This window comes from Manis pentadactyla, chromosome 19 (genome assembly GCF_030020395.1).
Source record: "Manis pentadactyla isolate mManPen7 chromosome 19, mManPen7.hap1, whole genome shotgun sequence".
Taxonomy (NCBI): Eukaryota; Metazoa; Chordata; class Mammalia; order Pholidota; family Manidae; genus Manis; species Manis pentadactyla.
The window spans coordinates 7,963,137-7,977,179 of NC_080037.1; the positions used below are offsets into that span (position 1 = coordinate 7,963,137).

The following is a 14,043-nucleotide window of genomic DNA, read 5'->3' on the forward strand; positions in this document are numbered from 1 at the left end:
CCTCCAGTTTGTTAAAAAAGAAAAATGTGAAGTGCACCAAAGTGGAGTGCATTAAAATGAGGTGTACCTGTGTAAGTTTAAGGTGTACAACCCTAATGATTTGATGTATGTATATACTGTGAAATGGTTGCCCTGATAAGTTAGTTAACATGCATCAGCATACGTAGTTACAAATTAGTTTTTCCCTTGTGATGAGAATGTTTAAGATCTATTCTCTTAGTAACTTTCCAATATACAATACTGTTACCTGTAGTCCTATTGTGCATGACATACCCAGAATCTACTATCTTATAACTGGAAGTTTGCACCTTCTGACCACCTTCATCCATTTCCCTGCCCCTTACCCCCACCTCTGGCAACTGCAAATCTGACCTCTGTTTCTATGAGGTTCCCTCCCCCGCCCCCAGGATTCTGCATATAAGTGAGAAGGCAGAGTGTGTGTCTTTCTTTGACTTTTTTCACTTAGGGCATTATGCTGAGTGTCCTGATTCTGAATTTTATATGGCCCATTACTCTTTGTTAAAAAATTTGTTTCTCTTTAAATAAGCTTTAAAGATGATATCCTAGAATGGGTAGGAATACTTTTAAAATAACTCTGTGTCCTTTAATGAAAAACTCAACTGCTTTTGTTCTGTGTTGCTAAGGGATTAATTAGGGTAATTACTAAATTAACACGGAGAGGGGGTCTGGAAGCAACTTAGAAGGTGGCTTGCAGAAAATCCAGAAAGGAGGACATGCAGACGCAAAGACCCCAGTGGCCCTGCTACTGTGGCCCTGCTTATTGTTCTTTGTTGGGTTTTAGATGAGGACCAGCTGCAAAGGACACAGGACAGAAGAGCAGCAGGTGTGTCTTGCTGATGAAAACATGCCAGGAAATCCAAGTACCATGCTGTGTACATAGTAGGTACTCAGCTATTAAATAGGGTTCATTGATCACCCATTCTACCAAGTACTGTTCCAAGATGGGATGTTAACAATGAGAAAATCTGTTCCTGATCCCAGTATGCTTGTAACCCAGTGATAGAAACAAGACTTTAACCAAGCAATGAAAGCACAGAGGAAAATGCTATCCTAATAAAATGCATGCAGAGATCTTTAGGAACATATAATAAAAGAGCAACTAATTGCCTGGGTGGCAGTGAAGTAAATGATGCTGCTAAAGACTATGGAAGGTAGCATTTGTAACTAATAACAGTCTGCACAGAATCAACAGGTAAGGGGATTAAATATTTTTAATGGCCAGTGAGGCAGAATTAAAAACATGAATTCATAAAAGGTGCCGATGGGTCCTTACTCAAGAGTGAGGACCTGAACCCAGGACTTCTGATTCCAGGTCCTGTTTCCTCTTTGTACCATATAATACAGCAGCTTATTTAAAAAAATTAGAAGCATACATATTTTAAAAAATTGGACAGGTAGTTGAGTCATTATAGGCAGCAGGTCTATAGAAGGAAATGTTTCTCTCTCAAGGTTTGTGACTCATCTTTTCTGGCAGCTCTGTTTGGGCCCAGCTCTGACATTTAACTTCTGATTGCACAAGTGGACTATGTGTATCTTCTGTTGTAGGCATTTAGACTGAGAAAGAATACCGGAGAAGCCTTTTCCTTTAGTCCCTGACTGACGAGAGAAGGGCTGTGGGGAGACGTAGAAAGGGAGCGACATGCAGGGAGAGGTAGCCACTGCAGCAGGAGAAGATTAGAGCAGGTTGGTTCACTTCCTGCCTTCCCATCATGACCCCAATTCCCTGCTCAGAACATGACCCACAGCCTTTTCACACACAAAAGTGCAGGTCTGTGGACATTGGGGGAGTTGCTAGTCCAGAAGGAATTGAAGAGGATGGGAAACAAGTTGGGACAACTGGTAGTCTCGGTGGGAGGGGTCCCTTCGTGCTGTCAGGAGAGACACTCTCATTCTGGAGGAAGGCATGCCCCTGCCCCCCTGGGGGCCCATCTTTAGGCGTTGCGGGTGTGGATCTATGTGGGCTGATCCTGAGAGCACCGTCAGGGAAGACTGCACAGCATGCCCAGGACTCTCAGATCCGGTTCTTGACCTCTCAAAAGCTTCTGTAGGAAACCTTGCTTCTGTGATGCAGAAATTGCAGACACAGGACAGAAACTTGAAAGAATTACATTCTTCTCACTCAGAATCTCAGAAGTCTGTAAAGCTTGACCTTCCTCTAGATGAATAAGGTCTTACCCTGACTTATATCCACTTACCTTGGATATTACCTACCCCTTCTCAGAGGGAGAAGGAAATCACCCCCTTCAATAAAAAGACAAATGACATTAGGGATGAACAGAGAATCACTCTTAACGCAAAATATTTTAGTGGAAAGAGGCACATGATAAAAGTCTTTATCCCTCCCTGCCATCAGCCAAGGTAACAGCATAGAAGGTACGAACAGGCATGAAACCAGAAAAGCTCCTGGGAGGCTCAGGGGACAGCATGGTTTCCTTAAAGGAGGTCTAGTAAGACTAGAAAATTTTTTCTTTTTAGGCTTTTTTGGTGAATTGAGCAATTAAGCAAATCTCTGAATTCCTGACTGCTGGCACTGTTTATTTTGCACTCTTTTTTCTTATGGTTTTATCCACGAAGTGCCGTGTGCATACGAGTGAATACTTGCAATGGTTCTCGTGCCACACAGGGCACTGCTCTTTTTGGCCAACTCACTTTTCTTCATAATGATTAGAGAGAAGCTGACTCCATGGAGAGACCCAGCAGCGAGAGAGAACTGGACTAGCATGGTCAGATTAGAGATGCGAGACTTGTGCAGTTTACAGCCCTGACCAGCTCCAAAGACCATACTGAGTGCAAGCAGAGGCTTTAGTATAAATCAGATAATAAAGGCTGAATTTTCAAGAACTAAAAGCTGCTCAAGATCCCAGCTTTCTTAACCTCTTCTTTTTTAATGCGCATATCTCCTTTCCCAAAGATGCTGATATAATTTTCTTCTACACTATTGACTTCTTTTTTTTTTATCTTGCTAGGAAGGTTCTGTAGATTGTATTATGATAGTAAGAGATTACTTTTTTATTTTTAAACATAAAGTAACCACATGTAATATGCTTTTACAAAGTTCCCTGCCCCATCCTGGAAATTTGGGTATGCTTTCTTAAAAATCATGCCCATCTTGCCTGACCTCTCAAATGCCCAGGTGAAAATGCCTGGACAAAACTGAAATACATGGAAACAAGATTTTGTAATAAACGTACTGAAGCAAGATGTGCATATCCCATTACAGAACAGACCATGCAGGACAGACTTGGGAGGACGTTGGATGCAATGAGCACATGTGTTGCTCAAGGAGAGATGTCTCTTTATAAAGGGTCAGTGTGTTAAGAAATGGTTCTGCCCACAGCTCTGCACAGGGCATCCTTGACCTTGTTCCTCACACTGTAAATAACAGAGCTCAGCAGGTGAGTGATGATGATGTAGGTCACTGAGAGGAGCAGGGCTTGTTCTTCAGAATTTTCTGACCTGGGTTTGAGGTGGGCAGTGGAGGCATAGCTGTAGTGGACAATGACCACTGTGAGATGGATGTAGCCAATGAAGACCAGGCTTACGGGGACCAGGATCACCAATAAACTGACTACCTCATTGATAGTGGTTTTAATACAGGAGAGTTTCATGATAGGGAGCATGTCCCAGAAGAAAGAACCAGCCAGGCTGTGACCAAGAGCAAGGTAAATGTGGGTGCTCCCTGGACAGTTGCCATGGCCAGGCCAATGCCAAAGGCTGCACACATTGGCTGGACACATAGCCTCTTGTTCATGATGCCTGTATCTCAGGGTTGTAGATGGCCACAGAGTGGTCGGACCCCATCACTGCCAGCATAAAGCAGTTGTTGATGGCTAAGGGAGCAAAGAACATCTGGGTGGCACAGCCTAAGGAGGTAGACTGGTTCTAGGCTGCATCTGGAGAGCATCTGTGCAGTAATGACAGTGTGTACACAGTCTCTGAACTAGCCAGCATCTCAGGAAGAAGAACATGGGTGTGTGAAGGTGCCAGTTGATGTGGATGATGGTCTCTATGATGGCATTGCCAGCCAGGGGTAATATGTGCAGGGTGAGAAAAACACAGAGGGTGGTCTGGTATTCATGGCATCTTGAAAGACCTAAGAAAACAAACTGTCACCTCTCCAAGGCTCTTTCTCTGCATTCTTCAGTATCAGCATCTGAAAGCAATGCAGGGACTCAGCCTGGTGCACTTCCCATCCTGACAGGGACTCTAGCAGGGCTAGAGGAAGGGGATTAGGACACACACAGCCAGTTTCTTTGCTCTAAAGTCAGGAGGGTGCTGGCATAGGTCATTTGGCTACCTCATCCCCTGCCCCCTTTCCAGTTTTTGCTCTTTCCTTCATCTTCCCTTAAGCTCTGGCCCAGGAGTCACCAACACGTGAGACCACACACGTATCTTTTCAAGGCAGCATCATAAGCGTTATTTTTGTAGGGCATGGATGAAAGGCATTTTCTTTTAATAATGTACAAGGCAGAGGGGTCCCAAGCCCAAGCTGTTCCAGCTTTGCCTGTTTCTCTTCCAGGAATGTATGAGCAGCTGGAACAAGAACACGAGAGTGAGAGTATTAGACGTTGTTAACAATCGCTGGTGGAATCACTTAGTAGAAACTGGTGACAGTGCACAGGGAGCAGCATTAACCTCGGGGAAAGTTGATCTTCGGGAGCAGTTTAGTAACTAGGCAGGAAGAGGAGGTCTGGGGTCAGCCTGGATGTTCTCACAAACCATTGGTGTAATTGCTTTGTTGCCAAAGTTCTAGCTGGGACTTGAGGCTTTGAGGGTGTGAAGACGAAGGAGAAAAGGGGAAGTTGTTGGAAAAGAGAGGAGGACCAACAACCCAGCGGAAGGCTGACCTGTGAGTAAAATAAGTAACCAGTTAATTTTTGGCAGAGGGAATTCTCAGAATACAGAAGGGTAGTGTTTGATTTTAAACAGTTTGCTAAACTGTATTGTGATGTGAACTCTCTCAGGGGCCTCAGACCTTCATTTCACGCTGCCATCTGTACAATCTTCAGTTTGTGGGATTTGGAAAGTGGAAAGAATGAGGTGATGGCACAGCTCAGGAAAAGGGCACCGCTTGCAAGAGGTGAAGTCCAGAGCGGGGAAGAAAAACCTGCTGGTGATGCCTGGGAGAAATACAGGGGCCTCTCTGGTCCTACCTTCCCCTTTACGATCATGCACAGTCTTCCCTAGAAACGTGATGAAGGATTCTAGGACAGCCACTATGTATCAAGTAGTAGTTTGAGCCAATTTACTTAAAGAAGATGATGATAGCAGCAGGCTGGAGGATTTTGGCATATCTAGGAAGCTCCCACTAGGAACCTAGGAAACACAGCCTAGAAAATGTTCTGGAAAGTACTCCATCATAGGCAAGTGTTTACAAATGAGTATGCCTCTAATAAATAGTTTACTTTAAAAGACCACTGAGATGCCAGTTGGGTAGGTAAAGGTTAGAAGAGTGTGACTGTGCAACTCTACGCAGCTTTTTAGAAAGGTTGAGGCAGAGCTACAGGGCTGTAGCTATTTAGATTTGTATTAATTAAACTTAAAGTAGAAATTCAGTTCATCAGTCCCACTAGCCACACTTCAAGTGCCAAAGAGCAACACGTGAGGAGTGGCTACTCGATTGCACAGTAGAGATGCCAAACCTTTCCTTCCTTGCTGGAAGTTCTGGCGGACGGTGTGCATCTGCAGAGTGGTCACGGGCAGGTGTGAGTACATCACATACCAACCAAAGCTACTTGAAGTACAGTAACATGGCGCACTGTCAAACTGCGTGTGTGCACATGGGTGTGAAGGCATATAAAGATGCAAGAAAAAGCCTGCGAGAATATATATGTGATCCCATGGGTTAACCATTATTTGGGGAGGGTGAGATTATAGTCTTTGACTTTTTACACTGCTGTGTTTGTAGGGAGGCTATGACCCTCACTTTAAAATATCTTCAATTTGAGATTTAAAATATGACTCAGAGTTTGGAAAGGTCAAGAAGGATGACAACTGACAACAGTTATTCGATTGAGTGGGAACGAGGTCATTGATGATGTATTGGCCACAATTTCAGTAGAGTCTTGGGCTGGAGAGCCTGGTTACAGAGAGTAAATAAAGAACTTTGATAATAGATCACTGAAGAGAATTCCGGATGGTGTCTGCCGCTTCCCTTTCTTGATGAGCCTGTTGGAATGAGAGGCCAAAATGGTTAAGGGCGTACTGGCCTGGGAAAACTGTAGGCATATTTGAAGTAGGGAAGAAGAAGAAGATACTGAGCTGAATTGACTCAGGAGGAAGAAAAAAAATCCTGATATATTTAAATTAGGATCTAAAAAGTGCTGTTTGCACCCCACATCAGCCACATAGTTCTTGAAAGTATGTTTCACGTAAAAATGAATGTACTTTTCTAGGAATAATAGATTATGAATCTATAGACGGGATGGCTGATGACCAGGGAAGGTGGGCCAGGTACGAAAGTCCAGGGAATAGAAGTAACTTTGTTACCTGTGGGACACATCTGAGTTGGATTGAACCGACAATGGACGACTATCTTAAGACAAGATATTCTTAAAACTTGGGGGAACAAATGCAAAAAGAAGGCCAGATTCAGACATAATGGGAACGCAGAACAGTGCACATGTTCAAAGCAGTGTCCTTTCCAAGTTCTTGTATGAAGGTGTGTGATGTGTGAGGGAAACGGCGAAGTACTGCCGCTAAGGGGAGCTATCGGTTCTCCTGTTGGAAGAACTCTGCTTCGTCAGAAACCTCCACGTTCCTTTAGCCAAACCAAACCAAACAGCCCTGCATTAACTGGGGTTCACCTCGCATAAAGTGCACTTTTGTGGCCAGCTCCATTTCCCAGAGTAGGTGTCCTCCACTTACCCTGTTCTTTCCAGGTATTCTTCCCAACCACATTACCGTCCATGTCAGGAATTATAATGCATTTTACTTCATCTTGTTCCAGGGATGTTTCAGCATCCCTTAGAGGTTAAGGACAAGTGCGTACCCATCTCATTCTTTAATCTGTCTCTTCTTGAAGTGCAGAAGCAGTCCAGCATTGTCACTGTAGAGGAATGTATAGCTCAGATGACAAATACAGGGCTGTGACTATCCCCGGAGGTAAGGGAGGCTGCAGTGAAGGTGACGGGCAAGTACAGGATGTGAGAGTGAATCACACTTAGTTCCCCTGGTCTTCTTACACTTACACAGAAGAAATCAGGTGGCAACAGATGTCAGTGTTAACCTCAGGGAGGGAGAAGAGGTCACACTGGGAGCCAGAGAAGCGTGTGGAATGGGTGGATTGGTTCCACCAGTGGAGATTGGCTGGGACGAGTTCTCAGCAGTGAAAACATGTGTCAGTGAACTTAAGGGCAGCTTTTTGGAGCACCGTGTGGTCACCTCTCTTTTTCCTACAGGCTGCCTTTTTGAGTCTCTGCCTAGCGAGAGGTGACCACAGATGGACACTGCAGGGGCAGCCCTTCCGCCACCAAATCTGGGCCCCTCTGTGGCTGAACCGAAAGGGTATTTCCATATAAGGGACACACCAGTAGATAATCTCAAAAGCATGGTAAAGAATAGAAAGGAACTATCAAAATGATTTATACATTCCAGAAGCATAAAAACCCTGTGGGAGAATAAGGGGCATGAAATGAGCTCATGCATCAACATTTTAGTCATGAAGCCAGTATTCCTACTAGAGAAAAGAAAAATAAGAGGGGGAAAAATACTTCCAGGATGTAAAGGGAACACCATTTGGAAAGGGAAGAAATTATTATAAAAAACCATGGGTACTTAAAAATATCTAAATCCTTATAGGCAAAATCTGTGTCTAGAAACAGAAGCTGTGCTTTAAAAAATTAAGATACGCAAGGTCAGCTAAGCCTCTCTGTATTTTGTATGTAAAGGAATTGTGCAGTTAAAAAAATGACAATGTCATTTTCCAGACTTTCTTTCCTGTCCTTTCTTTTCTTACCCATTCATTTTAAACAAAATAGATTTAAAAAGCCAGGAATGGAAGAGTTCACTTCTTAAGAAAACGATTCGAATCAACAGGAGAATGATGACTTTTCTCTGGGACAGAAGCCTCCTCATACTCAGGAGTCCAGCCACCTTCTTGGGTCTGGAATCTGCCTGTGTTCTTCTCTGGTTTTAGAGTATACCAGGCAATCGTGACTTAATTACAGAAGATGACTGCACTGCTAAGAAAACGAATTTGTTTTTGCTAAAAGAATTAACAGAATCTTGGTGTCTTTCAGAGCTCAGCCTTATTAGGTTCCAGGTCAGCCTTACTTGATTATTAGGTTGCTTACGTTTCATTGGACTCTGCCTGTTGCTCAGAGACCCATTCACACTGAGCAACTCTAGTCCTGTTCACTGTCAGAGGAGCTGCTTCTCTCACTGACTTGGAAGGGATGCTCGGAGGAGAATTTCTGTTGTCTAGCTCTTGTCTCCTCTGTTAATTTGCCAAGATACTTAACTGTGTATCCCGTGGGTCTGCATGGAACCAGAATCTAGGAATGACCTGGGAGATCTCATTACAAATGGATCATGCAAAGAATACTGGAAAGCTTTGCTCTCACATGGCCTGGTACTTACTTTTTTCCTAGGGAAAAATTTTTCCCATAGAAAACTGTAGTCCTCACATCATCTCAGATAAAGATGGGTTGATGTCACACGACACCACCTTTTGTTCTTTTGCATCTGTTAGTATATTGTTCTTGTTTGGTTACTATCAGTGAAAATGCACTTGTATAAAAGTCCAGCATGATGGCCCTCAGTGTCTATAGAAAGAGCTTGTTTCTTTTGGTAGGAGACATACATGGATGCGTCTGATAAGGTAAGGATTAGACTGGGGATCAGGGACTGAAAATGGAGCATGGGTGTTTATTTATTTGTATTTATTTTATTTTACTTTGGTATCATTGATCTACAATTACATGAGGAACATTATGTTTACTAGACTCCCCCCATCACCAAGTCCCCCCCACATACCCCATTACAGTCACTGTCCATCAGCGTAGTAAGATGCTATAGAACCACTACTTGTCTTCTCTGTGTTGTGTTTATTTTTATTTGTAGGAATACACCAGGAAATCAAGGCAGATGATTTAAAGTTTTGGGTAATCATTATAATCCTTTACGTCATCCTAGTTAACACTCACTGAGCATTTATACTGCTCAAGAGCATGTGCTGAGTCGGTGCTGCGTATGTGTCGTCACATGGAATGCTAACAAGAACCCCAGGAGGCTGCAGTGGGAAGTTGCTGTGGCCACTAGAGCTCTAGATGAAATGCTGTATATTTGCTTTTACCTTTTCACTCCAGACACAGCTGGGTTATGGACTTGCCCCTTGTAGACTGCACCTCAGTGCAGCTTCTCAGTGACACTCATTTTGCTTCTGGATCCTGTAGTTGTATGTCACATGATGCCCGGGCCTTTCCCACTGCTCACACTGTGTGGTGTGTCTCTAGGCGTCTGCCGTATGGGACTCACAGAAGAATAGCCAGAGCCAGACAAAACCTAAATGGAAAATTCTGGAACACAGAGTTTAGTGTATCAGTTAATCAGCTGTTGTATCCTGTCAAGATAAGGATGAGAGGTGACTGAGGGCATGTTTCACTTTTCCTTTTGTTCTTTGAGTGTTGTTGAAGTGTTCTTGGACACATATTCTTTCCAAATAACAGAAAGTGCCATGAATATCTGAAATATGTCTACATTACTCTCCAAATATGACTACACATGGGTGCTCTCTAGTGAAGATAAGAGGAAATCTCCATCCTAACTCCAGCTCGAGTCTGAGCTAAGGCGTAAACCAAACTTGAAGAGACCTCTTGCTTTAACCGCCAACCTCACCACAGTTTCCCATATAAAACACTGAAAATGGCAAGCCCTGCCATCGAGAAGTCTTTTGTAGACTTTGCTGGTAAAACCAGCCCTGGAGCCAACATGTAGCCACACAAATAAGAACCAGATTCTGACTTGTACAAGATAGAGGCTCAGAAATGGCTTTTCTTATTAGAAGTGACTCCAGGTTTTCACCACTCTTTGCACATCCCGTGTACTGCTTGTTCCCTAGGTTCCACCCGCCTTTGTAATAAGTGTGGGGAAAGCAGCAGGTATCAGGGTTTCTGGCACTGAGTCAGTTTCCTGGGTCATCTTGCCTTCTAGGTCCTTCCATTTTCCTTATGGATTCTGAATGACTCAAGTGGTTTCCTCTGTCCCTTTTGCTGTTTTCCTTGTCATGACGACCACTGTGCTTGAAAAAAATGCCCAAAGCAAGTAGACAGAAATCCCATCTCTATTTTAGGTGATGTTAGAATGGAACTCTTCTTTCTTCAGTCTTGAGTGAGCCATTGATATAATAGATGTGAGGTAATAGAGTGTGACACAGATCTACTCAAACTGAGAATTTACAAAGGGGATGATTGAGCCAATTCTTGTTGCCTTGGCCACAATAAGGTGTGTAAAGCAGACAGAATGTGGAGACGGGAAAGAACTTCTCCAAAAATTTCTTTGCAGAGATCTGTGGCTTTGCTGCTGCTGGGAGAGTGGTGGTCATATTCCCAGTACCTTGAGAGAATGATTGCTGGTCTTTCTGTTTCACCTCAAACCTAGTGCCGGTGGGAGTCCATGGTATCACTCTGAAAGCTTGAAATATGCTCCTTGCTTATTGGGAGACTTGGAAGTCTTGAGAAAGCTAAAGCCATTGTCGAAGCAGGAAAGTGTGGTCTGCATTAAGTTCATTTGGGATTTGTAGAATTTATGGAGACAAGGGATGCATGAGTGTTGCTTTGGATGAGGTAGGGCCACTTAGAAGAAAGAGCTGACAAGTAGTCATACTGGGTTCTGTCCATCAGAGCCCTCTCAAGAGGCAGGCAGTTTCCCAAAGCAAGAAACTAGACAGAAACACTCAATTGTAAGAGACATGGAAAAATGTGCAAATGATCACCAAGAATAAATGATTCCTCTACTTCAGGTAGAGTTGAGAGGGTGCTTAGGATATCAACCTGAGATAGAAGAAAGCCTAAACATGTGAGGCATGTGCTATAACACAGGCTGGATGTTATTAGAAAGAATCTGTAGTAAGAGGACACAGACTTATTAGAATATGAACTCCAAAAAAGCAAGCACCACGATTCACTTAGTATCTAGCACCTGGCATAGAGTTGTTGCTCAGTAAGTAATTGAATGAGTGGACGATGCTACTTGAGAATACACTGGCTTCATTTGCTAAAACTTGTTTTAGGTTCTTTGGGGGTGGTGGGGGAGGTTATTAGACAAAACTGGTCAAGGCAAACAACGTGTTTACATGTTTTCGGTGGAAATACATTCTGTACAAGAAAATACTGGTCTTTCTGGTCCTCACAGTGCAAGTGTGTGGAAAAAGCAGCTAGCATTAAGAAACCATAAAGCAAGCCTTGAGTCACGAGATGGCAATTGGAAACCAATTTCCTATATTGCTTAAGCCCCTACCTTACTGGCTTGATGTTGTGAATGGTTTCGATCTCACCAGAGATGGGATTGAAATGTTCCTGTGAGGCCTCTGAAATGCCATTTAAGCACCTTGGCAAATCTCCCTGAATTCCCTGCTCCTTTCCACCCTGACCCCGTTGTTCCACTCTGGTGTTCCCAGGTTCTGCCCCACTTCTTTGTATATAGTACCTGCCTCTTTGTCGATCCTGGGTGCACGCACACGGGAATTTAAAGTAATCACTGTGGTTATGAAGTTCTCCTGGAGGATCTGATATCTTCCCGATTTCCCTTGGCTTCATGCCCCATTATTGGTGGGCAAAGCCTGACTTCCCATTACGCAGCCAGATTCTCTCTGGGGTCCTTGCTTCTCTGAGAAGGCACCTCATTATGCTGAGGGTGTGCCGGCTGCTATGTGCCATAGTTTCCATAACAATGAAAATAATTAATCCGACAATTATTTTGTGGTGTTATTAATTAGGACACCAGTTGCTCTGCTGAGTCATAACCTGAAAGGAGCAGGGACCAAGGAACGGGGGGCAATGTCACGTCAGAGGGTTCCCGTTGCATCCTGTGGGAGGTGGGTGGGGATCCGTGTAGAAGGATTTTAAACTGGGAATTCACATAAGCACCGTTCCTGATGACTTCAGGACAGTATTAAAAACCAAACATTCTATGGTACCACTGCAGTTTTTGAGAAAAAAGGCATGTTTTGCTTTATGAATTCTAGTCTTTCATACATTTTCAGTTTCCATTCCTGCTTCATCTAGATTTTTCCCTGTCTCATTACTTGTGAATAGGTTCTCAACTATTGCTTACTTACCACATTATAGTTGTCTCCCTGGTGAAAACTCAGACCTCTTTTTGATTGATTTATGGCTGGAAAACTACATAGAAGGATTTCTGTGGCAATTCTACACACATTTTGAATTGTTAACAAAGTGACCATTCGTAGCTTGTAAGTGTTGTCACTGCCCCAGTCACTGAGGGCTGTGGCTTTGTGATACATTTTTTTATGTAAAAAAACCTTTTTAGTTACTTGAAGATTTCCCTTCCTATACCTTGCAGCCTGATTTTTCTGGATAATGAAATATCCAGTTTCCAAGTAAGTAAATATGAGAAAAATATTTGGCACCATGACAAGCACTGAACAAATGCAGGTGGCATAATGCAATTTTTTTTTTTAATTAGGCACACATGTAGGCAGAAAATTCAAAGAAGGAAGAGCTGCACATGCAGGTTCTAGTATCCAGTTGCCCTGAGCACATCTCTCAGATGTGGGTCATTTCATTTTCAAGTGCGTGTGTTGATCAGGACCTCAGTCCCACACCAGAGGCTTGATGATGACATATCCTTTTATCTCATAGTGCAGAGCCCGCCAGTCCAGGATATTGGGCTTGGGGACAGTGGAACCATGAAACACGTCCAGGATTTCTTTTCGAGACAGCACAGAGTCCCACATGTACAACTCCCCAATCTCTCCCACAAAGGACTGCTTCCTGTCAAACCCTCCTCCGTAGGAGTCCTGCTCCTGCCCCAGGACAATCTTGGGGTGCGCTTCCACAGAATAACCCTGCCTCAGGCCTTTTCTCACCAATGGCTTCCCATTGACCCAAAATTCAGCAATGCCTGAGGAAGACTCCCAGCTGATACAGATGTGCCCCGGGGAGGGGAAATCCTCTGCAGCTTTGGCAGTGACTTTTGTTCTTCCGATGTATAGAGTATATACTCCTACATTTTCTTTAAAAATTAGTAGCTCATTATCCTTGCCCTGGCCATTGTAGGAGAAGAGGCTGTAGGAACGGGAAAGGTCACTATAGGCTTGAAAACACAAAGTAAAGTTCTGCAGAGGTTTCTCCAGATGCGTGGTCAAGGTTACGTGGTCAGTAGAAGATTCTCTAGGGAACACAAACACCTTCCCAGTGAGGTCTGTGAGACAGAGAAAGAAATATAATGACCTTCACTGTAGAAGCAGGGAAAAATATCCCATTCAGCCTCTTTGCTCATCTCACAGTCCTTGACCATCCCCTGACCACCCTACCTGTCTGAGCAAAGGCTTCCGGGAGACTGGCAAGGACAGAGACCCAAAGCAGCAGCGTGTCCATGTTCTTGGCCTGGGGCTCTTATAGCAGCAGTGGTGACCAGGATGAGGGTACAGGTAGACAGTGGTGTCCACCCGGCTTCTGAGGTTCATGCTCTTAGACCTTGGCTACCTGGGGTTTATATGCGCCTGTGGGTGAGGGTGGGGGATGGAGAGCACCAGTGCCGTGTGAGTGATTTTCTAGGCCCAAGAACCAGAGCTGCGGATGGGGCAGGAGGGCAGGGCCCTGGGCTGGGAAATCAATGGGAGTTACTTATTAGATGCGGGGACCTGCCAGAGCTCCAACCCTTATGACCCAGAGTCCTGGGCTGGGCAGTGGGCGGAGTGGAGCCGCGCTCTGTGCGTGGGTGGAGAGGCCAAGTCAGCTGCGTCAGGAGGGTCTCACTCCACTCTGCAGGGGCCCTGTCTGCCGGGAGTCCCGAGCCACGTGGAGGGTCTCTCTGCGCTCCGGCCTCCGGCCTCTTGGG

General features: G+C 44.3%; 1 protein-coding gene and 1 pseudogene across 1 annotated transcript; both read right to left on the reverse strand.

Moving 5' to 3' along the window:
- Positions 1–1,222: 1,222 nt before the first annotated feature.
- LOC118930887 (olfactory receptor 16-like) lies at positions 1,223–6,921 on the reverse strand (annotated as a pseudogene).
- A 5,733-nt stretch (positions 6,922–12,654) lies between these two features.
- On the reverse strand, positions 12,655–13,718 carry APCS (amyloid P component, serum). Its single transcript, XM_036922672.2, has 2 exons — positions 13,517–13,718; positions 12,655–13,404 (listed from the first exon to the last, which is right to left on the reverse strand). The coding sequence occupies exons 1-2, from the start codon at positions 13,578–13,580 to the stop codon at positions 12,794–12,796; spliced, it is 675 nt and encodes a 224-aa protein (XP_036778567.1). The 5' UTR covers positions 13,581–13,718; the 3' UTR covers positions 12,655–12,793.
- Between the last annotated feature and the right edge of the window lie 325 nt (positions 13,719–14,043).